The sequence below is a fragment of the Erpetoichthys calabaricus genome, chromosome 2, assembly GCF_900747795.2.
Source record: "Erpetoichthys calabaricus chromosome 2, fErpCal1.3, whole genome shotgun sequence".
Taxonomy (NCBI): Eukaryota; Metazoa; Chordata; class Cladistia; order Polypteriformes; family Polypteridae; genus Erpetoichthys; species Erpetoichthys calabaricus.
The window spans coordinates 43,131,408-43,156,077 of NC_041395.2; the positions used below are offsets into that span (position 1 = coordinate 43,131,408).

The 24,670-nt window shown below is 36.3% G+C and overlaps 1 protein-coding gene across 21 annotated transcripts in view; it reads right to left on the reverse strand.

The window, feature by feature from the left end:
- Positions 1-24,670, reverse strand: part of LOC114669639 (E3 ubiquitin-protein ligase TRIM39-like) — a 117,008-nt gene that overhangs the window by 21,148 nt on the left and 71,190 nt on the right. For 12 of the 21 annotated variants that reach the window (XM_051922394.1, XM_051922398.1, XM_051922397.1 and 9 more), the window contains 4 exons: positions 24,112-24,147; positions 17,075-17,101; positions 14,997-15,032; positions 13,710-13,745 (listed from right to left, as the gene is read on the reverse strand). In XM_051922394.1, coding sequence (XP_051778354.1) covers positions 13,710-13,745; positions 14,997-15,032; positions 17,075-17,101; positions 24,112-24,147 — 135 coding nt within the window. The remainder of the gene's footprint in view (positions 1-13,709; positions 13,746-14,996; positions 15,033-17,074; positions 17,102-24,111; positions 24,148-24,670) is intronic. The other 9 variants (XM_051922396.1, XM_051922392.1, XM_051922390.1 and 6 more) reach the window with 2 other exon arrangements.

Genomic DNA, 24,670 nt, shown 5'->3' on the forward strand with positions numbered 1-24,670 from the left:
ACCCAATGTGGATGATTGGGACTTCATCCAAAATGTATTTGCATCCATTCCTAATGTGAACAGTCATAAAATTATAATGGCTGGGGACTTTAATTGTGTTTTAAATCCAGACCTAGATAGATCTCCTGCCACAGGGGCGATGACATCTAACAATGCAAAAACAATTACACAGTTTGCAACTGATCACAACTTATCAGACCCCTGGAGATTTCTAAACCCAAACTCAAGAACATATTCCTTCTGCTCATCAGTGCATCACTGTTACTCAATAATTGATTATTTCTTTATAGATAACAATTTTTTGCCTATGATTAAATCTTGTAAATGCGACGCTATTATTATCTCCGACCACACCCCTTTGATCATGGAGGTAAAATCACTATGCCCCACATGCTCATCTCGCAGCTGGTGTCTTCCATTAGCAGATGAGAACTGTACAGAATTTAATAAAGATCAAGAACATGTCAGTTGTCCAAGTGAAGCACTTCATTGGAAAAGACAGGCTCTGCATTCAGAATCAAGGTTATTATAGTTAACGAAAACTAAAATCAAAACAGAAACTATTATTAAAAAAACATTTTTGTAAACTGAAATAAAATAATTAACAAAACTGAAATGAAAAACTAAAAATAAACGAAACTATTAAAGTAGCTGGAAAGACTAACAAATAAAATAATAATTTACTAAAATAATTTTAGTTTTTAACCCTTATAACTTTTAACTCTAAAACTGAAAGTCATTCACCACCAGCCGCCCACATATATTCATCCAGTGAATGGCGGCTGGTGAAGGAAGGGAGCTATTCACACAGCATTTGCAGTGACAGAGTGAGCGGAATATTCGCATTAAGCGTGTGGAATAGAAAGCAATTTACGTGTCACCTTTCTTTGCACTTGTTGTATATCAAGATGTAATTCAAACGCCTGAAATCGGAATGTGCTGGTCAAGAAAACCTATACCTTATGGACAAAAAAATCACAAGTGAGTAACGTTTCAGTTTATTTCTCAGGGGCCTGCTTTTTTGTTAACAGTAATTCAAAAGCCACTTCGCACACAAAGTATAGAGAAAGTATAGTAATCATGAAAAAAACTCAACCTCAAGATTTTGATGAATTCTGACTTTTTAGACCTCCCCAAGTCCAAAAATACCATTTTTTGGAATAATGCATGTGTGTGTGAGTAAACATAATAACTCAAAAACGCAACTAGATAGATGGATGCAATTTGGCATGTGGTCGTTACACCAAAATTGTAGATCTGTATTAACTTTTGGGCCAAATCCATCAACCGGAAATGGTACTTTACCTGAACACATACTCGTTTTTTTTATTCATAGAGCTGCAGAGTCTGATTTATTTAACTTCACTTTTATAATAATTGTTCAGTATATTATTAATTTGATTTGATTTTTTGTTGATGGTTTTTTAATGTACATAATATAACCATTGTCTTGCAGTTTATTCCTCAAATATCCATCCCCATATCCGAGTACACGAGAAAGTCTAGGGGAGACCACTCCTGATTTTTGAAAATAAAACAGCACTGATCGAGAGACTGACTAGGTCAACATACAAGATCAACAACAACAACAACATTTATTTATATAGCACATTTTCATACAAAAAGTAGCTCAAAGTGCTTTACATAATGAAGAAAAGAAGAATAAAAGACAAATAAGAAATTAAACTAAGACAACCTTAGTTAACATAAAAAGGAGTAAGGTCCGATGGCCAGGGTGGACAGAAAAAACAAAAAAAAACTCCAGAAGGCTGGAGAAAAAAAAAAAAAAGATCAGCATATTGTTGCTGACCAATCACTTTTGCTTTAAAAGCGTTGTTTAACAACAAAGAGATACAAACTTTCTAGAATTCCGGAGTTGGCAACGTCTCTACTGAACTACAGGTAGGTAGGCGAAGAGAGTCTGCCAAGTGATGAAAAGCTAAACATACTAGTGTGTTTTTGTATTTATGCTATATTTATTAATACATCTTTTTTAGTTACTATTCATCATTCTTCATACCAGATATTGTGAAAATAATCCAATAGCAGAATTATGTTTTAAAATATCTGTCCCCAATTTTTCAATGTTTTTCTCTCTCTCAAAATAGATAGTTGAAATCATCATATTCTTTTTGTTCTTAACATCAGCCATTTCATACATATTGCATACCAGGGATTTTTCCTGCTTTACATCCAAACCTACTTGGGTAGGCACCAGGTTTCCTGTGATCCTGCTGTGGATAAACAGGTTTAGATAATGTATATATTGTTCTAAATCTCAGATGCTGTCTCTGTCATTTTGTACCTGTCTATACTCTTATTACCTGCTCTTGCTCTGCTCATTATGGGTTTACTGTTCTTATGCATGGGCTATTCAAGTCTCATTGCCCATAACCTTGACACAACATGCTTGTTTTTCTTTGTTTCCCTCAATACAGCTAGGTGGGGTCTGCAAACTGATTCAAGCCTAAGAGCCCTGTTCTTCCTAAGCCCTTGTGATTTTCATGATCACACCTGTCAGAACACAGTAGATTCTGTTTTCTGATTTTTGATCTTTTCAGGCCTGTGGGTAGCAAAATGTTGTCTATAAATTATTTGTGCCTGAGATGGAATCAAAGATCAATATGGCTGGTAGAAAATAATAAAGCCCAGTATTTGAGAGTTTTGAATGCAATATTGAAGGCATTCATTATAAGCACATTGTCGTTGGAGTAGGATATGTTGTGTGCTATAGACATTTAGAGTAAAAAACCCTCACACCTTAAAATTCACCTAAATTTCATTACAAATTGGCCCATTCTGGGCAATAAAAGGAAAAGAAAAAGAGCCAACAGTCAGAGCAGATTTGTTCAGCACAGATGACATAGAAAATATTTTAAAAATTATAAAATTGTGTAAAATTGTTCATTTTCAGTACCTGGTTTTGATAGTGCTTGTTTTCATCAGACAAAAACAAAACCAAACAGTAAACTGTGTCGTGTAGTGTAGTAAGCTTCCACTAACATTAAACTCATATCCAAACCCGTTAAGTGTACAGTTCTGTCTAATTGTGACACAAAAACTAAACTCCATAGTAGCTGTTTAACCATACCATAATTACTAAAACTGAAACTAATATATATATAAATAAAATAGAAATGTCTTTGTAAAATAAAAACTAAATTAAAACTAATAATACACGATGAAAGAAAACTAAAACTAAAGTGAATTTCCAAGTAAGGTCAGAAGAAAAATAGAAATAAACACTAATATAAAAAGGCAATACTATAATAACCTTGTACAGAACTCAACCACTTGACAACTAAAGAAACAGAACAACTCATTTTTAAATCAAGACATTATTACTGTGAACACGGAGAAAAACTAATAAGATATTAGCTCAATAATTATCCATAAGCAGGAAGTTCGCAATGAAATCCCAGCAATTACCAACACAGATAGAGACAAAATCATCCACCATAAAAATATAATACACACATTTAGAGACTACTATAAAGAAGACAAGACACAACCTAATGCGTTTTTGAATACATTACAGATACCACAACTAGATACTCTCTGTGCAGAGGAATTGAATAAACCTCTGGCACTATCAGAATTACTAGATGCTATAAATGCACTTCAGTGTGGGGAAGCAGTAGGCCCTGATTGCTATCCCGCCAAATTTTATAAAAAAATCTCAATTAAGTTAGCTCCCCTTTTATTAGCAAAATTTACAGAAGCTTGAGACAATAAAATTATACGTCAAACTTTTCGCCAAGCATTAATTACTGTCTTTCCTAAGCAAAATAAGGGCTTATTACAATGTGCGTCATGCAGACCAATCTCACTGCTGAATAGTGATGCTAAGATACTCTCCAAAGTCCTAAATTAGAAGGATTGAGAAAGTGCTTCCTTCGGTAATATCACAAGACCAAACTGGATTTATTAAAGGCAAACACTTAGCTTCCAATCTCTCAATACAAACGCTTGTTTAATGTAATATATTCACCCACAAAGTCCAAGACCCCATAGATATTATTATCATTGGATGCAGAAAAAGCATTTGATATGGTTGAATGGAACTACCTTTTCACTACATTGGAGAAATTTGGGTTTGGCCTGAACATTTGTGCATGGATCAAACTACTGTATACCAGTCCAGAAGCTTCAATCTGTATTAACAACATTATTTCAGTCTACTTCAAACTAGAATGTGGTACTAGACAAGGATGCCCCTTGTCGCCACTGCTTTTTTGCAATCGCCATTCAGCCACTGGCAGTTCACTGTTGAAATGCTTATGAGGTAAGGGGGATTATCAGAAAAGGACTTGAACAGAAAATTTCACTAAATGCAGATGATATGGTACTATATATATCAGACCCACAAAATACTGTGCCTGCAGTTCTAACAGCACTAAGAAAATTTCCAAAGATTTCAGGTCTCAGAATTAATCTGAATAAAAGTGTGCTCTTTCCAGTGAACTCTCAAGCACAAAATATTAGATTGGACACCTTCCCTTTTATAATTGCAGATCAGATTAAATACCTAGGGATAAACATCACAAGTAAACATAAAGCTCTTTATCAACAACATTTTGCTGTCTGCATGGAAAATATTAAGCAAGACTTGCATAGTTGGTCTAACCTTCATCTCACTTTAGCTGGAAGAATTAACACTGTCAAGATGAACATCCCTCCTGAAGTACTTTTTCTATTCCAAAAAATTCCAATATATATCAATAAATCATTTTTTAAGAAGTTAGATTCAATCATAACCTCATTTATTTGAAATTCAAAACATCCATGTATCCAAAGGGCGACCCTAAAAAGACCTAAGGCAGAAGGTGGCATGGCTCTACCTAACTTTCAATTTTATTACTGTGCAGCAAATATACAAGCTATAAAAACCTGAACATTGACACAAATAGATGAACATACACAGGCTTGGTCTGCAATAAAAATAAAATCCTGCAGTACTACTTTATATTCCTTGCTTTGTACACCAATAAATACAAGTTATCGCCAATATACAGTACTAACAACCCAATTGTGCTTCATTCACTCAGAATATGGAACTAATGTACGAAGTACTTCAAGACAGAGAAGTGTTTATGTGTGACACCTCTGCACGATAACAACCTTTTTCCACCCTCTCAAACATACACAGTTTTTAATGTCTGGAAAACATTCGGGATTAAATCAATTAGAGATCTGTACATAAATGACATCTTTGCATCCTACGAACAATTACACCCCAAATTTAACTTTCCAGAAATACATTTCTTTCACTACCTCCAAATTTGAAACTATGCTAAACAAAACCTGCCCAATTTTCCTAACATCCCACCTACTTCTATTCCAGAAAATAATATTGATCAATCTTGAGGACTCAGACAGCATTTCTGTAATATACAAAAACATTTTAAACTCCGTCCATTTCAAAGATCCCAGTGTACAGTGGGAAAAGGATCTCTCACTCATCATTTCAGAAAAGGAGTAGAAGGCAACAATGTACAGAATTCACTCTTGCTCCATATGCGCAAAGCATACAATCATTCAACTTAAAATCATCTATCAAGCATATCTGTCTCGTTTAAAATTGTCCAAAATTGCTCCAGGGCAAGATCCAACCTGTGAACATTGCAATCAAGTTCCAGCCTCATTGGGCCATATGTTTTGGGTGTGCACGAAATCAACAACATTTTGGAGCAAAGTCTTTAAATGCCTTTCAGACAGCCTTGGTGTCACAATCCCTCCTAATCCACTAACAGCTGTGTTTGGTGTACTTCCAAATGAGCTTAAGGTGGAGAAGGACAAACAAACTGTAATTGCCTTTACTTCACTATTGGCACGTAGACTTATCTTGGTCAATTGCAAGAATCCTAACCCACCTCTTTTAAGTCAAAGGTGTTATATATTATTTGACATTGGAAAAAATCTAATTCTCACTTAGAGGATCAATGCAAAACTATTTTAAAACCTGGCCGGATCTAATCAATGACATTTTAGAATAAGCATTTAAATTACGGAAGCTGATTCTTTTCCCTTTTTAATTCTATTTATTTATTTATAAAACTCTGGAAGGATTTGCCATTGCATGTTAGGCAGGCTCCTTCGCTAGCTGCCTTTAAATCCTTTTTAAAAACACATTTTTACTGTCTGGCTTTTAACCCTGTATAATATGGTGGCTATTTGTATACTTTTTATACTTTCTATTAAGAATGTCTTCAGCTCTTATGTGTTTATGTGTTGTTTTTCTTTGTACAGCACTTTGGTCAGCCTTGAGGTTGTTTTTAAAGTGCTTTATAAATAAATAAATACATTTTTCCTACTATTAAAGTTTTACTCTGTTGGTCCAGTCTTTCTCATGAGTGGGGATTGATTTGATTTGAACCTAGTTTTGTAAAATTTGACTTGCTTGTATGGAATGTTATTTGATTTTAATAAATTCAATAAAATGTTTAAAAAAAGCAAGCAAAATCTAAAATGTCAGGGAGTTGTCATTTACATAAGAGAGAATCTGAATATAAGCTTCTTTCAATCTCATCTTTATAAGGATATTTGGTTCCAAATAAAATACCTGCAAGGATAGAGGTATACAATTGTCCTCCCAAACCAGACTATAATATCAGTTAAGTTTCAAATTCTATACAGTTCAGTGAAACTGACACTAAAATTTAAGGTGGTTTAAAGGTTTTTGGACAATACACAACAAAAAAATACTTTAAAGACTTGTTTACATCCATATTTACCTGTGTTTTTTGCCTGCAACAAATATGTAAAGTCTTAAAAGGTTACATTGTTACATTGTCATTTGAAAACATTGACAAATTCGATACCATGACCACATGGGATTAGCTGCTCTACCCATGTACTGCGTAAAGCGTCTACACTGAGCAATGTGGGGTGTGGGTATTTTAGCTTGGGAAGCAGGAGATTTGTTGTCTCATAGATTGCTGTTACTCAACAAATCTAATGGTATTCAGTAATGTTTTTATGATGATTCAAGAATTATATAGTCAGAGCATAATGTCCCCTCAACCATTTTTAAATTATATGCTAACATTGTATTTGCCTTTTAACTGCTTGTGCACATTGCATAGACAATCAGAGTGTTGAATTGACATTAACGGCAAATTCCATTCCAGAGGTGGCTTCCTGTGTGTCCAACCTTATATTTATAATATTTCCCTGCATGTTAAACTTTGCACTTTCTACATGAAAACTCATTTCACAAGTGTCCATGCAGTTCTGAAGATTGACCTTTTTAATTAAATTAAATTTTGCTGTCTTCTCAGTATCTGCTGTCCCTTCAATTTTAGTATTATCTAGTGTTATTTTAGCATAACATTTCCCCAAAAATAGGACATACTCCGAAAATAAGCCCTAGCATGATTTTCAGGCTGTTCTGTAATATAAGCCCTACCCCAAAAATGAGCCCTAGTCAAGATCGTCAGCTGAAAGGTAAGGCGCCTAAGGCCAGGTTTATACTTCACGTGATGCGACGCGTGTGCCCAGAACATCCATTAAATTCTGAGGACACCTTGCCACAATATCTCTGAAAAGGATGTTTAATGATTGCATCCATCAATCCAGGGATGTGCCCATTCCAGCAAGCATCGGGCGCAAGACAGAAACAAAATCCCTGGACGGCGCATCAGCTCATCGCAAGGTGAACACAAGCACACACATATACACTGGTGTCATTTTAGATAGATAGATAGATAGATAGATAGATAGATAGATAGATAGATAGATAGATAGATAGATAGATAGATAGATAGATAGATAGATAGATAGATAGATAGATAGATAGATAGATAGATAGATAGATAGATAGATAGATAGATAGATACTTTATTAATCCCAAGGGGAAATTCACATACTCCAGCAGCAGCAGCATACTGATACAAAAAATAATATTAAATTAAAGAGTAATAAAAATGCAGGTAAAAACAGACAATAACTTTGAATAATGTTAACATTTACCCCCCCCGGGTGGAATTGAAGAGTCGCATAGTTTGGGGGAGGAACGATCTCCTCAGTCTGTCAGTGGAGCAGGACAGTGACAGCAGTCTGTCGCTGAAGCAGCTCCTCTGTCTGGAGGTGATACTGTTTAGTGGATGCAGTGGATTCTCCATAATTGATAGGAGCCTGCTGAGTGCTGGTCGCTCCGCCACAGATGTCAAACTGTCAAGCTCCATGCCAACAATAGAGCCTGCCTTCCTCACCAGTTTGTCCAGGCGTGAGGCGTCCTTCTTCTTAATGCTGCCTCCCCAGCACACCACCGCGTAGAAGAGGGCGCTCACCACAACCGTCTGATAGAACATCTGCAGCATCTTATTGCAGATGTTGAAGGACGCCAGACTTCTAAGGAAGTATAACCGGCTCTGTCCTTTCTTACACAGAGCATCAGTATTGGCAGTCCAGTCCAGTTTATCATCCAGCTGCACTCCCAGGTATTTATAGGTCTGCACCCTCTGCACACAGTCACCTCTGATGATCACGGGGTCCATGAGGGGTCTGGGCCTCCTAGAATCCACCACCAGCTCCTTGGTTTTGCTGGTGTTCAGGTGTAGGTGGTTTGAGGTGCACCACTTAGTAAAGTCCTTGATGAGGTTCCCATACTCCTCCTCCTGCCCACTCCTGATGCAGCCCACGATAGCAGTGTCGTCAGCGAACTTTTGCACGTGGCAGGACTCTGAGTTGTATTGGAAGTCCGATGTATATAGGCTGAACAGGACCGGAGAAAGTACAGTCCCCTGTGGCGCTCCTGTGTTGCTGACCACAATGTCAAACCTGCAGTTCCCGAGACGCACATACTGAGGTCTGTTTGTAAGATAGTCCACGATCCATGCCACTAGGTATGAATCTACTCCCATCTCTGTCAGCTTGTCCCTAAGAAGCAGAGGTTGGATGGTGTTGAAGGCGGTAGAGAAGTCCAGAAACATAATTCTTATAGCACCACTGCCTCTGTCCAAGTGGGAGAGGGATCGGTGTAGCATATAGATGACGGCATCCTCCGCTCCCACCTTCTCCTGGTATGCGAACTGCAGAGGGTTGAGTGCGTGTTTGACCTGTGGCCTCAGGTAGTGAAGCAGCAGCCTCTCCATGGTCTTCATCACATACATATTTTTAATGCAATTCATCATGAAAGTGATATCAAGTATAAATCTAAGAATTCTAAATGAGCAGAGAGCTGGAATATCAGAAATTTAATGTGTTCTGTGTGGCGATGCTGCATGCCACTTCTGTCAACAACTGGGTCTGTTTTAAGATGACATTTACGATGGTCTGCTTTAATGATAAAGTAAACTACAAGGTTAAAGTGGACATTTCAAGGTTAAAGCTGAAATTTCCACTTTAATCACAAAATAGACATTTTTATTATGTCCTTATTTTTTTTCTCTGTGACTCAGATACGCTGCCGTACATTCTGATGGTATTGTGCAAAAAAAAAAAAAAGACGGCACAGAAGATGGTATGTGAGACTTTTAAAATGTATCGTGTCATTACAATGAGGAATATGTGACACTTGAATATCAAAGCACCACAAATGCATTTGTATGTCGGCATTTTGCTTCACCACATCGAACCATTCATCAAACATCAAAGCAGGCACATCGACCCTGGAGGATCCTAAAAGGGGCTGGAGTAGCAAGAAATTCAGGCTGAAATTCAGGGTTTGAATGTGGAGAATCATGATGATATTCCAGAAGAAGATGACATGACTGTATTTGGATAAATGTATATTGTTGAACATGAATAAATATAAGATATCCCCTGAAAATAAGCCCTAGAGCATCTTTTGGAGCAAAAATTAATATAAGACCCTGTCTTATTTTTGGGGAAACACGGTATACAGTGTTTCCCATTACTTAAGGTTGTAAAGCTTGTGTTTGTCAACTCAGATGTCATCACTGACTCACTGAATGACCCTCAACAAGTCATTTAACCCACTTATTACTCTGCACTTCTACAGAGGCCTGGGTTGGTTATTACCATAGAAAGGTATTATAAATACTTAACACTAGAATTACCAGAGTCTACGAAAAAAAAAATTCGTAGATCCGGCCCACCTTAAAACCGTTCTCACCTCTCTTTTGTCTTCTAAATGTGCCGATTAAGAGGAGCAGCGAGCAGCCGGCTATTCCATCCCCCACCGTCGCAGAACGTTCACTAAGTTTTCCCAGCTCATGGCTTGTTTGATTATCTGGGAGTGACTGAACTGCTGGAGTTTTAGAATGAAAATAATAGATCGCTATTTGGAATACATGCATTTCATGCGTGTTCCGTTTCTACAGTAATCTGTGTAAACACATTGCTAAAACAGAAACTTTTTCATATTTTAGTAATAAATGTTACAAAATGTAGGCATAAACTATAGAATCTGTGAAGCCTGAAGTCCAAACATCAAATAAACATTTTCACAAAAAGTTCAAGGATGCTACAACAGCTTCTGTGGCTTAACGCTACGGTTTGCTGACTTGGGGCACAACAGCCCTGTCGTGCTACAGAGACATGAGTTCAATTCCCAGCTTTGAAGAACGTGTTTTTTTTTTCCTCAAACGGACACTGAATTTATAAATTGGTATGCACTGTAAATCGTTATCTTTAAAATGTCAATCGCGGTTATTTCTGTTGATTAATTCATGCTTTTTTACTTAGAGTCAGAACAGGAGCTTTTTCTGCTTATTCAGCTTCTGATCTGACTCAAACAGCGCCAGTATAACTTCACACACGATCTGACGCTGTTCGTTTTCAAATAATATTGCATTACTTCGACGATGTTTTCTGATTGGTACTATTCGCGTCATAAAATGATTTCTTCAAAACGTCACATATATTTGTCTCTTTCTTTTTTTAAAATGTGCGTTGTAGCACGCAGCAACTGGCCACCTGCATGTTCTTGCGCACACTGAATAAGACCGCGCTATATGCAATCATCAGATTCAAATGTTAACAGTTATATAGCACAGAATGGAAATCAGCAGTTCTTAGCATTGCACCACGCAAGCTGTCATATCAACCGCCTACTGTAACTTGCTTTCTTTTTTCTTCAGTTATAGTCTTGAATAAAAGTGCACCTGTTTTGTTATACTTTTACATCAACATATGTTCCTGTGTTTGAGCTACATGGGCATGCTCAAAAAATACACATATAATGCCACGAAAAGTGCATGCAGACACTTCAGTACACTGCAGAGCTTTAGCGCGTCTTTATGTGAAAACAGCAGTATCAGATGGGGAGTGTCTGATGATTGCATATAGCGCTGAAGTTACTGCTCTTTACTAGGCTTTCCTCTGTATGTCCGGGAGTACAAAAGAACCAGCATACAGCAACACGTGGGGACTGGCAATATTGGGGGAAAAAAACACGTGGTCCTATGTATCGTGATACACTGCAGAACTATAGAGCGTCTTTATGTGAAAACAGCAGTGTCAGGTGGGGGGCGGTAGGGAAGTATCCTGAACGCGACTGAGACAATGAAAAGTGAATTTAAAAAAAAAATAAAGCTAACCTTTACAAATATCATAAATTACACTGGCTGTTACAGACTGAAATCAAATGTATCTTTTTATTCTAAAATAGTGAAAATAAGAACACTTCTCAAAATGGAGTTGTGCAGGATCAAACTCACAACCTTTGGATTCCCAGTCAGCAACCGATACTGTTGCACCACGGAAGCAGTGATAGCTAATGTGTGTTAAAGTCGCACACTAAGGTGGCTTTTTTTGGCGGTGGCTTTTTTTTTGTACCTTTTGTGAAAATGTTTCTTTGATATTTGGACTTCAGGCTTCATACATTATATAGTTTATGCCTACATTTTGTCATTTGCTACTAGAATACTGTAAACCGTTTCTGTTTTAACAATGTGTTTACACAGATTACTGTAGAAATGCAACACATATGAAATGCGTGTGTTGCAAATAACAATCTATTATTTCTACTCTAAAACTCCACTTCACTCCCAGATAATCAATCAAGGCATGAGCTGGGAAAAGCTTGTTTACGTTCTAAGTCGTTGGGGGGATGTAATAGCCGGCTGCTGGCAGCTTGTCTTTATCAGTACATTTAGATGACAAAAGACGCTGGCGGAGAGGTGAGAAAGGTTTTAAGAAGCGATTTAAGGTGGGTCGGATCTACGAGTTTTTTCGTAGGCTCTGGTAATTCTAGTGTTAAGTATAGTTGTGTTTTGTTACTTTCATTTTTAACAAAAAAATGAAGTCCTGTAGAACTTTTTTTGGACTGATATCTAATACTGAGCAAAACTGTGCACTTACCTGTATTCAAATTTCTATTTTCTTCAACCAAAATCTCTAAAGCTAAAAACTACTTAAAGTAATAATTTAAAAACTTTATTTCAAGACCACTGATATTCTGTTCAATCAGACCGAAGACTACTACTTTCTTTGAACAATCACTGAATAGAAAAGAAAATGGAAGCAGATACCATACAGTTGTTTTGTTCTCTATAATTTGTATATGTACCAGGAACAGAAAAAGATTTCACATAATCCATAGACATATACCAATGATATTGTGAGTTATTGATTTATTGTGATTTTAGCAAGCAGAATCAAAAAAAAAAAAAAAAGCAAAAACACAACACTCAAGAAAATTACATTTGGAAGGGATAAAATTTAAATTTTTTTACTATGAATGAATTACACAAGTTCTTATAAAAAGTGGTGAATCAGTCAATTCCTTTGGACACCTTTTCCGTGGTAAATCAGACACTATTTATTTGAAATAAAGAAAAGCAAGTCTTTTAAAATGTTATAGACCAGAAAATGAAAGGCCTTCATAAAGGACAACACTTCATTTCCCTTTCTTGTCACTTCTTAACATTGTTGAGACAATCAGAAATGTGTTTCAACATAAACCCCTAAATCCTTTCCAGGGGTTACTTCCTGCAAGACAGTGTCACCCATCTTATTTGTAGAATTAATATTCCTTTTGTGTACATAAGTTATATTTTCCAAGACTTTGTCCAGTTCTTGGGATAATCCATCTCTTTTTGAATTAGTTTTTCTTGCCTCCTCAGTTTCTGCTAATTCTTCAGTTTTAGTATCATTAGTATTATTTTAGTTTAAAATGCTATACAGTGTGTCCGATCAGTTAATGCTGTAAGGCTTAAGCTTAACAATTAGACTTTTGCATTTTTATTGTGTTGTAAGTGCTCTGTACAAAAGATCCAAGTGTTCCAAAGCACCTTATGAGCAGTTTCCCTGAATAATTTTACACCCATCTTGAAGCTCTAAAGATCACACCATCAAAGCTTCCATTCCAAGTTGTTTTACGCCTTGCCTATGCACTTATTGCTACTAAAATAGACAATGGCTCACTTTGACTCTGTACCTGAATAAGCGGGTTTGCACAGTTGGTGGATACATGAAATACATTGATCGATGGGTCTCTTACAATGGACTGAGCCATTACATTTTTTGCAGTGTGCACAAATTATCAAGTTACTAGATTACACTGCATGACACTAAGCAAGTTGCTTAAACCATATGTTCTCCGGTGTTAGGAAAATACATATGTAAATGATTATATTGTTGCTCTGTACTTGTAAGTTGCATGGAGGTGATTACCATTATAGGATGGTGGTACACTAAACAGTAAAATCTGTTTTTTTCCTTTCTCCCCTTTAACTTTTTCTCTCTGTTTGATGTTTGCGTAGATTAAAGTAGCCGATGGTAATTACATTTTTTATACATACCTTTCCTTAAAGCTTCATTTTCTTCTTGTAATTTCCCTAAAAGTGAAAATATGTAATAATTAACAAAAATATGTCAAGGTATGTAATATTCAGTTCCACTGTGCAAGAGACAGATGCTATTAATTACTCACAAATAACTTATCACAATTAAAGGAGAAAAAAATGAGAAAAACAAGTTAAAAGGCAATGGCAAATGCATGAAAAATTAAGAATTTCAGTGACTGCCAAGTGGAGGCAATGAAAAATGTACTATCTGTTGGCTTAAGAGGTGGTGGTATAATAAAAAAGGGAGTTGATTGACTGATACATAGACACGGAGATGCTCGAAAGTTCAGGTTCAGAAAGACGCATAGTGCCTGAAATCAAGAAGAAGTAATCAGGTATCAAAGTCACCATGAAAGAGCGAGTCGTAGCCCACCACCTGAGTGTCATACAGAAGCATATTAGGGTACAGAGAAAAGAAAAAAATAGGGACGAAATGAACAAAAATACGGTCGAAATGTCAACTTTAATCTTGAAATATTCACTTTAGTCTCGTAGTTTATTTTGTCATTAAATTAGAACAGTCGTAAATGCATCTTATATTCAATGTTTAATTTACTCGAGTTTCTCAGATGCCATCATAACTGAAGTAGCACGTTAAATGCTTTGTATGTTGCAGTTTATAATTCTTTCAGTATGTCCAATTACTTAATGACATAACATTTTAGCTTAAGTTAGACTTTTGCACTTCCTTGTGTTATAAGTGATCTGTACAAAAGAAGGAAGTGTTCCAAAACAGCTTATGTGTAGTTGCCCTGAATAATTTACACACATCTTGAAGCTCTAAAGATCACACAATCAAAGCCTCCATTCCAAGTTGATTTCTACCATAAATGTATTGCTATTGAAACAGATAATGGCTCACTTTAAACCTTTACTGGAATAAGTGGGTTCACTTAATTGCAAGAAATATAAAATTCATTAATAAATCGATTGATGGCTCTGTTATAGTGGACTGGACCATTGATTATATTTTTTGCAGTATGCACAAATTATAAAGGTACTGGATTGCACTGAATGACACTAAGCAAGTCACTTAAACCATTTGCCTTCCAGTGTTAAGAAAACACATATGTAAACGATTATACTGTTTTTCTGTGCTTGTAAGTTGCTTGGAGTTGAAGATCATTATAGGATGGAGGTATACTGAAAAAAATCTGTATTTTTCATTTTGTTTCATTTTATCATTGTCCCTCTTATAGATGTTTCATTAAGGTAAAGTATCTGAGAGTGATGCATACATACCTTTCTTCAAAGCTCTATTTTCTTCTTTTAATTTCTCTAAAAAGTGAAAAAATGTAATAATTAAAAAAAACAGGCTACTAATTACTCACCTATAACTGTCACATATAATGAAGACGAAATGCGAGAAACTTACCATACTGCTTCTATTCTGTACTGCCTTTACTGTCTGAACGAAGGAGATTTAAAAAGTAAAGGCAACTAACACTTCTCCACATAGTCTCCAGCAGGTCGATGCATTTCTTGTATTGTTTCATTAACGTCTTCATTCCTTGGGAGAAGAAGCTTTTCGGCTGGTCCCCAATCCAGGACTGTACCATTTTCTTAACCTAATCCAACAGAGGTGAACATGCGACAGCATAGATCTCCTTTAAGTGGAAAAGAGATGTGATAGTCGCATGATGCTAGATCAGGGTTGTAATAGGGATGTGGAAGACATTCAAATAACAGCTGTTGCATTGCCTCCAGTATTGTGGCCACTGCATGGGGTTATAACTTGTGACAGCAAGACTGTTTTTGACAGCACTCCTCTTCTTTTCCTGAAAATTGCAAGTTTCAGTTTCTCTCTAAGCATAGCACAGTATATTGCACTGGTCACTGGCTGCCCATAGTCCTGAGAAAACACCAGAATAGGACCCTTAATGTCCTAAAAGAAGGTCATTACAGTTGACAGAGAACTGTTGTTGAAATTTCTTCTTTACTGGAGAAGATGGTTGTTCCACTGTATGCTTTGTCTCTTGCTTTCCAGCTCAAAGTGACGGACCCATGTCTCAAATCCCGTGACAATCCACTGCAAGTCATTCGGATCTTCTTCATAAAATTTCAATAAATGAGAGGAAAGCTCCACACACTGTTGCTTGTGCAGATAAGTAAGCTCTTTGAGTACCTGTATTCCATACACTTTATGGTACCCAAAGTCATCATGTCTTATATCATATTGCAGAAAGAGTGGACAACGTAATCCGTCATTCTTCTCTGATGGAGGCAGGCACCATGTAGATCTGGGCTTCTGTGCGCGATGTTGATGGTTAATCAGACTGAGATTCATAGGTTACACATATTCTTCCTACTTGAAATCTTTCTACCCAATCATAAACTTTTCTTTAAATCATGCTATTTTCACTTTCATACTGAGCCAACATCCTTCGGTGAATTTCAGCCAGCTTAAAACCCTCTAACCAAAGAAAACTCACTACAGCTCGTCTTTCAGCAATGGTGCAACCCCAAAGCACAGCATCCATGTTCATTTGTCCTTGACTTCTACTAGAAAAATAGCCAACCACTGTGCTGTGAGTGATCGAACTACCCATAAGCCATATGGCAAACATGTTGTACTATGTCAGCTTCTATCCATTGAACTTACAGAGTAATTTTCAAGCCAATTTTACTTTTTAATTTACCTTCCTAACATGACAAACACAAAATACTTGGCAATATTTCAGAAAAACAGCAATTCATTTAAAACATAAAAAATCCATATATTAAACAAATCAACACAAAATTACAAAATTGAAAAAATAAAGAGATTTCCAAGATGGGAAGAACAAAAACCCTAAAAGCTTGATGGAATATATCAACTACAATTAAAAAAAAACCCATCCATCCATCCATCTATTATCCAACCCGCTATATCCTAACTACTGGGTCACGGGGGTCTGCTGAACCAATCCCAGCCAACACAGGGCGCAAGGCAGGACACAAACCCCAGGCAGGGCGCACACACACACATGGGACAATTTAGAATCGCCAATGCACCTAACCTGCATGTCTTTGAACTGTGGGAAGAAACCGGAGCACCCGGAGGAAACTAAAAAAACCCATCATTTATTCATTTTCAGGTTAATTGGTTAGTTACTCATGTAATGCTTAATTTAGAAGAAATACTAAACACTTAACATGCTGTTTCTGCCCTGTACTGTCAGCAAAAATAAAAAACACACAATTAATTGAAAAGTTTAATGAATATTTGATATGATACCTAGTCCTCATCCTACCCATTCATTCATCTCTATTACAGTACAATTGGTGTAATGACAAGATGGACTATAGTTAGTTTTGAAAATTAAAATTAAAATGCATACCAAATGCTTTGCGTTGATTTTCAGTTTCTGTAAAAGAAATGCAGGAAGGTAGATGTTAGAAGTGAAAAAAAATAAAGTTGTTTTGAGAAGAAATATTTTTTGGTAAATATTTTAAATCTTCAATAATGATATAAGATTCTTAAAAGGCAGTATTCTTCTCTTCCATTTCACTGTGACTAAAGCAAAAACTCAAAGGAAAAGAATCTAGGACATCATTTAAATGCATTTGAGGCTTGGAAATTGAGAAATCTCAGAATTAAGGATTTGAGATTGCGGCCTACTTTCATTAAAATAAGTGAAAGTACAGCGTACAAGTTTTTAAAACATATATTGTAAAAAGAAATGGAAACATTTCATCTTTGAATGCAGGTCATGGTAATAAAGTTAGCTTGCGACTTTCAATCACCTCAATAGTTTGAACAATACAATATCAACAAGATAAAAAGCAGAAAAAATAGGGAAATCCTTATTACCACAGGATTGTGGGCGTGGTAAGTTAATAATTGGCAAAAAGTTACATAGGTTACTAAAATTAGACATAATTAATTCAGAAAGATGTTTTTGCACAGAATGCCTCCTAATATGGTCATAAAAATTCTGCTGAGCTGGAGTTATATATAGCTGCAAATATATTTGATGTTAAATTGTAGTAGTGGCAGAAACCTGGCTAAATCCTTGATCTGGGGATTATTCTAATTTACGAAAAAGAAAGGAAAATCTAAAAGAAGAGGGATTGGTCATTTACATAAGAGAGAATTTGAATATAAGTTTCTTTCAGCCTCATCTTAGTTAGGATATTTGGGACCAAATAAAAACATGCAGGGACTGTGGTATGCTATAGCCCTCCCAAAGTAAATAATACTGACAGTGCAAACATACTTCTGCATGTCTACATTTAACATTTTCTAATAATGAAGATGGATTATGGTGTACAGAGGTTATTGATTCATGAGTATTATTGAGCAAAACAAAGTTTCAGTTTTACACAGTTTGGTTTGTTAACATTAAAATTAATTTTGTTTACGATTTCAAAATTGTGACATATGAAATTCATTGAAAATTGTTCCTGAGGAGTTTTAAAGGTTTTCTCATGGAAACAGAACAAGAAATATTGCTCTTTAAAGACTTGTTCACACTTCTATATTTACCTGCGTTTTTCTTCTACATCTGCATAATGCAAGTAATTTCCTGCATACCTGTAACATTAATTCCGTTTATGCCTCTCTTCCACATCACCATGGAGGTGCAGTATGTCTTTAAAAAATGTGATATTCTGGAAAGTCTTTCACACACAGACACACCATCATACTCATTACAGCGTTTTCTTCACAGGAAAACTTTGTATATGGAAAGCTGCTTGCACCCCTTTAAATTCCCCCATTACGTAGCAACTGTCCTTTCTTATTTCTTAAATCCTGAAGAAAAAAAATTGCGAAGTGTATGGACTGTGGGGTTTCAAATTTCAATTCTGTCTCTGATGCATCCTTAGGATTCTGATAGAAAAGGTTATCATTATAATTGGCAAATTGTGTATCACAGTACGTTAATTCTGGAAAACGCTTTCAGACTGGAAATAAAGACCTTTCTTCTTGTGTCAATGGTTTGAATTTCACTGGCAGCAAAATGCGATTTAATTTGTAAATTCATTTCTGAAGAAGCAAATTTTGCTGCAAATTAAACTTTTTGGAAATTGTTGTGCTCATAACTAACTATGAGGATCTAGAGAGAAATATGAGAAGTTTCATGTTGCATTGTCAGAGGTAAAAATGGGTGATGCCAGGCATTTTAAGTAAGGCATATTTTAAACTAATGTATAATGCATAAAACATAAAAATTCAAACAAAATGTTTTGATAACAAAGGAAATACAATGTGTCTTCGATAGTTTTTAAAGTATATACTAACATTTTCTTTGCCTTTTAATTGCTTCTGCACATTGCTTAGACAATCAGAGTTTTACAGTAACTTAAACTCCAAAATCCATCTGAGAGGCTGATTCCTGTGTCTTCCACATTCTATCTTTTGCCTACCTGTAGGCCTTTGCACTTTTTTGTATTAAACGTCATTTTACAAGGGTACTGTCTTCTCAGTATCTGCTGTCCCTTCAATTTTAGTATTAACTAGTGTTACTTTAGCATAAAATGCTATACAGTGTTTCCCATTAGTTAAGGTAGTAAAGCTTATGTTTGTCAGCTCAGATTTCATCTCTGACTCACTGAATGACCTTCAACAAGTCATTTAATGCACATATTACTTCGTCCTTGTAACGTGGCTTTGTTGGGTTGTGTTAGTACCATAGAAAGGTATTATAAATACTAAAGTATAGTTGTTTTTCCTTGCTTTCAATTTTAACTTTCCCTGTAGATCTTTTTTAGACTAATATGTAATACTGATCAAAATTGTGCACTTACCTGTATTCAAATTTCTATTTTATTCATACAAATTAAGCTAAAAACTGTTTAGTGCAATAATTACAACTGTATTTCAAGACCACTGATATTCTGTTTAATCTATTCAGACCAAAGACTACTACTTTCTTTTAAAAATCACTGAATAGAAAAGAAAATGAAAGAGAGACTCAAGAAAATGTAATTTGGAAGGGATAAAATTTATATTTTTTCAGTATGAATGAATTTCACAAGTACTTCTAAAAAGGTGAATCACTCATTTCATTTGGGCACCTTTTCTGTGGTAAATCAGACACTATTTCAGTGAAATAAAGTGAAGCAAGTCTTTTTAAAATGTTACTGACCAGGGGCCTCATGTATAAACGGTGCGTACGCACAGAAATGTTGCATACGAATGTTTCCACGCTCAAATCGCGATGTATAAAACCTAAACTTGGCGTAAAGCCACGCACATTTCCACGGTAACTCATACCTTGGCGTACGCAGTTTCTCTGCTCGGTTTTGCAGAATGGCGGCACCCAGCGTCAAAGCAGTGCTACTGTTCCTGTGTGATCACCCTTTCTTTCTTAGCTCCACATTCCTGACGTGGCTTTATAAATACACTGAAATTAACTGCATATTGTTTATTAGTGTAATGCATCTGATTGTAATTAACCTGTAGCAATATAATGGTCCAGGGAATAGCCATAGTATTCCAAATACCATAACTGCTTTAGCGTTGTTAGGCTCACTGCATCTTGTTCTTCTTTTTGCTGCTCCCATTAAGGGTTGCCACTGCGGATCATCTTTTTCCATATTACTCTCACTGCACCACTCGGAGTATTTATATCACTGTATCTGAGTGTGAATCACAGCAGCAGCTGATCGGAAAGAGAATTATCGGTATACAGTTTCAAGTACACACTACCTCAACCACGGCAAAAAGTGTCAAAGCCTTTTCTGTACGGACCTCGCGTTTCAGAAACAGTTTCATCACAAGAACTATAAACGCACTCAATCAGTCCATCAAGTGATCCTTGCAGAACTGTTTGTACTTATAAGTACAATTACCTCACTGTAAATTTACCCTACAGTTATAATATTGCACAACCTGTGCTACTGTATAAAGCGCGTATGTTGACAATATCATTTTTATGATGAAATGCAGCAAAATATGTTGCTTATAGTATACAGATAAAACTTTAACTTCATTTAAATAATCTGCATTGTTAATAAACATGTGAGGACACAGTGCCGCAGCGTATAGCTGGTTCACGGATAGCTCCTGCCTTGCGCTGTATTATTGCTGGTGCTGACGCGACACTGGAAGGATAGACGGATAGAATAATTAAACATGAAGATATTTCAATGTTTCTTAAAAGTTTTGAAGAATCGGCATTCTAAGCTTACAGATGGCTTAACGTCTATTACAGAGCTGATTGTGTGGCAATTGGGTATTTGGAGAAAGAAAAGTACGTTTGAAAGAGACAGTACTTCTGTAATAAATTATTTCATCGAAGTCGCACATGGCGCAGCAAGCCTCTTGCGTGAGATATGAACAATCACTGCGCCACCGTGTTCCATGTTTAATAACATGCTTTCATTGCTATCATCATGAAAATGATATCACGTATACATCTCAGTATTTTAATTATTCAGAGAGCTGTAATATCTCGAATGTAATGGATTCTGTGTCCTGTCGGAGAAAGAGAAAGAACAGAAGCACGTAGTGATTCACACACACTGAGCACATAGAAGATCAAATACAGAACAAAGCATTTAATGTGCTACTTGAGAAACTAGTAAAATAAACGATTTTAAGATGAAGTTTATGATGTTCTACTTTAATGGCAAAATAAACTACGTGATTAAAGTGGAAATTTCGAGATTAAAGTTGACATTTCGTGCTTTTTTCCCCCACTGTGTGCCAATTTTTTTTGTCTGTACCCTAATAAGCTTTCATATGACACTCAGACGGTCCGCTGCGAGTCGCCTTTTCACGGCGACTTTGATATGTGATTTCTTTTTTATTTCGGGTACTGTGCGACTTTGTGAACTCGATCTTTCGAGTTTCTCTGACACTCGATCAGCTTTCTTTTGTTGATTATACCACTGTTTAAACCAACAAATAGTAAGTTTTTCCTTTGCCTCCACTTGGTATTCGCTGAAATTCTTATATTTTCCCCTGTGCTTTTCCCATTGTCTTTTCACAGAAGGTTATTTATATTGATTTGCATATTCAAAGAGGCGTAATTCTTGGAGGAGTTGGGGCGGAACAGAAGGCGCGTGCACGTGCGTTACTATTCACGCTGACAGGGATTTATGTAGTGGAAGAACGTGAAATTTTGTGTGCGCACAGATTCCTGCATCTGGATTTTTCTGTGCGTACGCACAATCCCGCTTTTGTGCTTACGCCATGTTATAGTGTGAGTTCTACGCACGCCGTTATACATGAGGCCCCAGGAAATGACGATCCTTCATAAAGGACAACACTTAATTTGCCTTTCCAATCACTCCTAAAAATTGTTGAGACAATCAGAAATGTGTTTCAACATAAACCCCTAAATCCTTTCCAGGGATTGCTTCCTGCAAGGCAGTGTCTCCCATCTTATTTGTAGAATTAATATTTCTTTTGTGTACATTTATACCTATGCAATTTTCTACATTAAACTTTATTTTCCAAGACCTTGTCCAGTTATTGGGATAATCCAGCTCTTTTTGAATTATTTTTCTTGCCTCCTCAGTTTCTGCAAATTCTTCAGATCACTTAATACTGTAAGACTTAAGCTTAACAATTAGACTTTTGCATTTCCTTGAGTTGTAAGTGATCTGTACAAAGGATCCAAGTGTTCCAAAGCACCTTATGAGCAGTTTCCCTGAATAATTTTAAACCCATCTTGAAGCTAAAGATCAAAGCTTCCATTCCAACTCCTTTTCTCTCTTGAACTTATTGCTACTGAAATAGACAATGGCTCACTTTGACCCTGTACTGGAATAAGCGGGTTTGCATAATTGGTGGATACATAAAATACATTAATACATTGATCGATGGGTCTCTTACAATGGACTGAGCCATTACGTTTTTTACAATGTGGACAAATTATGAAGGTACTGGATTACACTGCATGACACTAAGCAAGTCGCTTAAACCATATGTTTGCGGGTGATTGGAACATACTTAAGTAAATGTTTATATTGTTGCTTTGTACTTGTAAGTTGCTTGTTGTTGATTACCATTATAAAATGGTGGTACACTGAACAATAAATTCTGTTTTTTTTACTTTCTTCTTTTTACTTAAAAAGGTAAAGACAACAAACACACTAATACCAGTAAATGTGAACAGTTGAAAAGAACAGTAATATCACTTCTCCAAATAGTCTCCCTGCTGGCCTATACACTACTTATATTGTTTCACTAATGTCTTCATTCCTTGGAAGTAGAAGCTTTGCAGTTGCTTCCCAATCCATGTCTGCACCACTTTCTTAACCTCGTCATCAGATGTGACGCTGCAACCACTCAGAGCCTCTTTAAGTGGACCGAAGATGTGACAGTTGGACGATGCTAGATCTGGGGCCTCATGTATAGCACTGCGTGTACAATTAACAGTAAAACATGGCATAGGGACAAAAGCGGAAATGTGCTTATGCACAAAAAATTCAGATGCACAAAACCGTGCGTAAGCCAACTTCCACGCACTTCAGCTCCATAAATCCTGGTCAGCGTAAAATGTAACACACGTGCCTGCCGCCCCTGCCCGACTCCTCCCATAATTTTTCATATTTTAATATGCAAATCAATATAAATATCATCTTCTGTTCAGTGTTTGATTAAAAGACAATGGCAAAAGCATGTGAAAAAAGAATTTCAGCAAATGCAAAGTGGAGGCAAGGAAAAAAACTTACTATTTGTTGGCTTAAGCAGTGGTATAAGCAAAAAAAAAAGAAGTTGATTGAGTGATAGAGGGTGGTGCAGACACTTGAAAGTTCAAGTTCAGAATATCAGATAGTGCCTGAAATAAAGAAGAAGTGGTGAGGCATCAAAGTAGATGTGAAAAGGAGACCCGTAGCCCACCGTCTGAGTGTCATAAAGAAGTGTATTAGGGAACAGAGAAAAGGAAAAGAAAAAGGACAGTGTTCCAAAACACCTTATGTGCAGTTGCCCTGAATAATTTAAACCCATCTTGAAGCTCTAAAGATCACACAACCAATGCCTCCAATTCCAAGTTGGTTTCTGCCTTATATGTATTGCTACTAAAATAAACAATGGCTCACATTAAACCTTTACTGGAATAAGTGGGTTCACTTAATTGCTAAAAACCTAAAATTCATTAACACATTGATCGATGGGTCTGTTATAGTGGACTGGACCATTGATTATATTTTTTGCAGTGTGCACAAATTATCAAGGTACTGGATTGCACTGCATGACACTAAGCAGGTCACTTACACCATTTGCCCTCCAGTGTTAAGAAAACACATACTGTATGTAAATGATTATACTGTTGCTCTGTGCTTGTAAGAGTTGAAAATCATTATAGGTTGGTGGTATATTGAAAAAAAAATCTGTATTTTTCATTTTGTTTCATTTTATCATTATCCCTCTTATAGATGTTTGCTTAAGTTAAATTAGCTGATAGTGATGCATACATACCTTTCTTTAAAGCTTTATTTTCTTCTTGTAATTTCTCTAAAAAGTGAAAACATGTAATAATTAACAAAAATATTTAATTGTCTGTGATATTCTGTTCCACAGTGCAGGAGAGAGAGGCTACTAATTACTCACCTATAACTGTCACATATAATGAGGACGAAATGGGAGAAACTTACCATACTGCTTCTATTCTGTACTGCCTTTACTGTCTGAACGAAGGAGATTTAAAAAGTAAAGACAACTAACACTTCTCCACATAGTCTCCAGCAGGTCAATGTATTTCTTGTATTGTTTCATTAACGTCTTCATTCCTTGGGAGAAGAAGCTTTTCGGCTGGTCCCCAATCCAGGACTGTACCATTTCCTTAACCTAATCAACAGAGGTGAACCTGCGACAGCATAGATCCTCTTTAAGTGGAAAAGAGATGTGATAGTTGCATGATGCTTGATCAGGGTTGTAATAGGGATGTGGAAGACATTCAAACAATAGCTGTTGCATTACCTCCAGTATTGTGGCCACGGCATGGGGATGTGTGTTGTGACAGCAACACTGTTTTTGA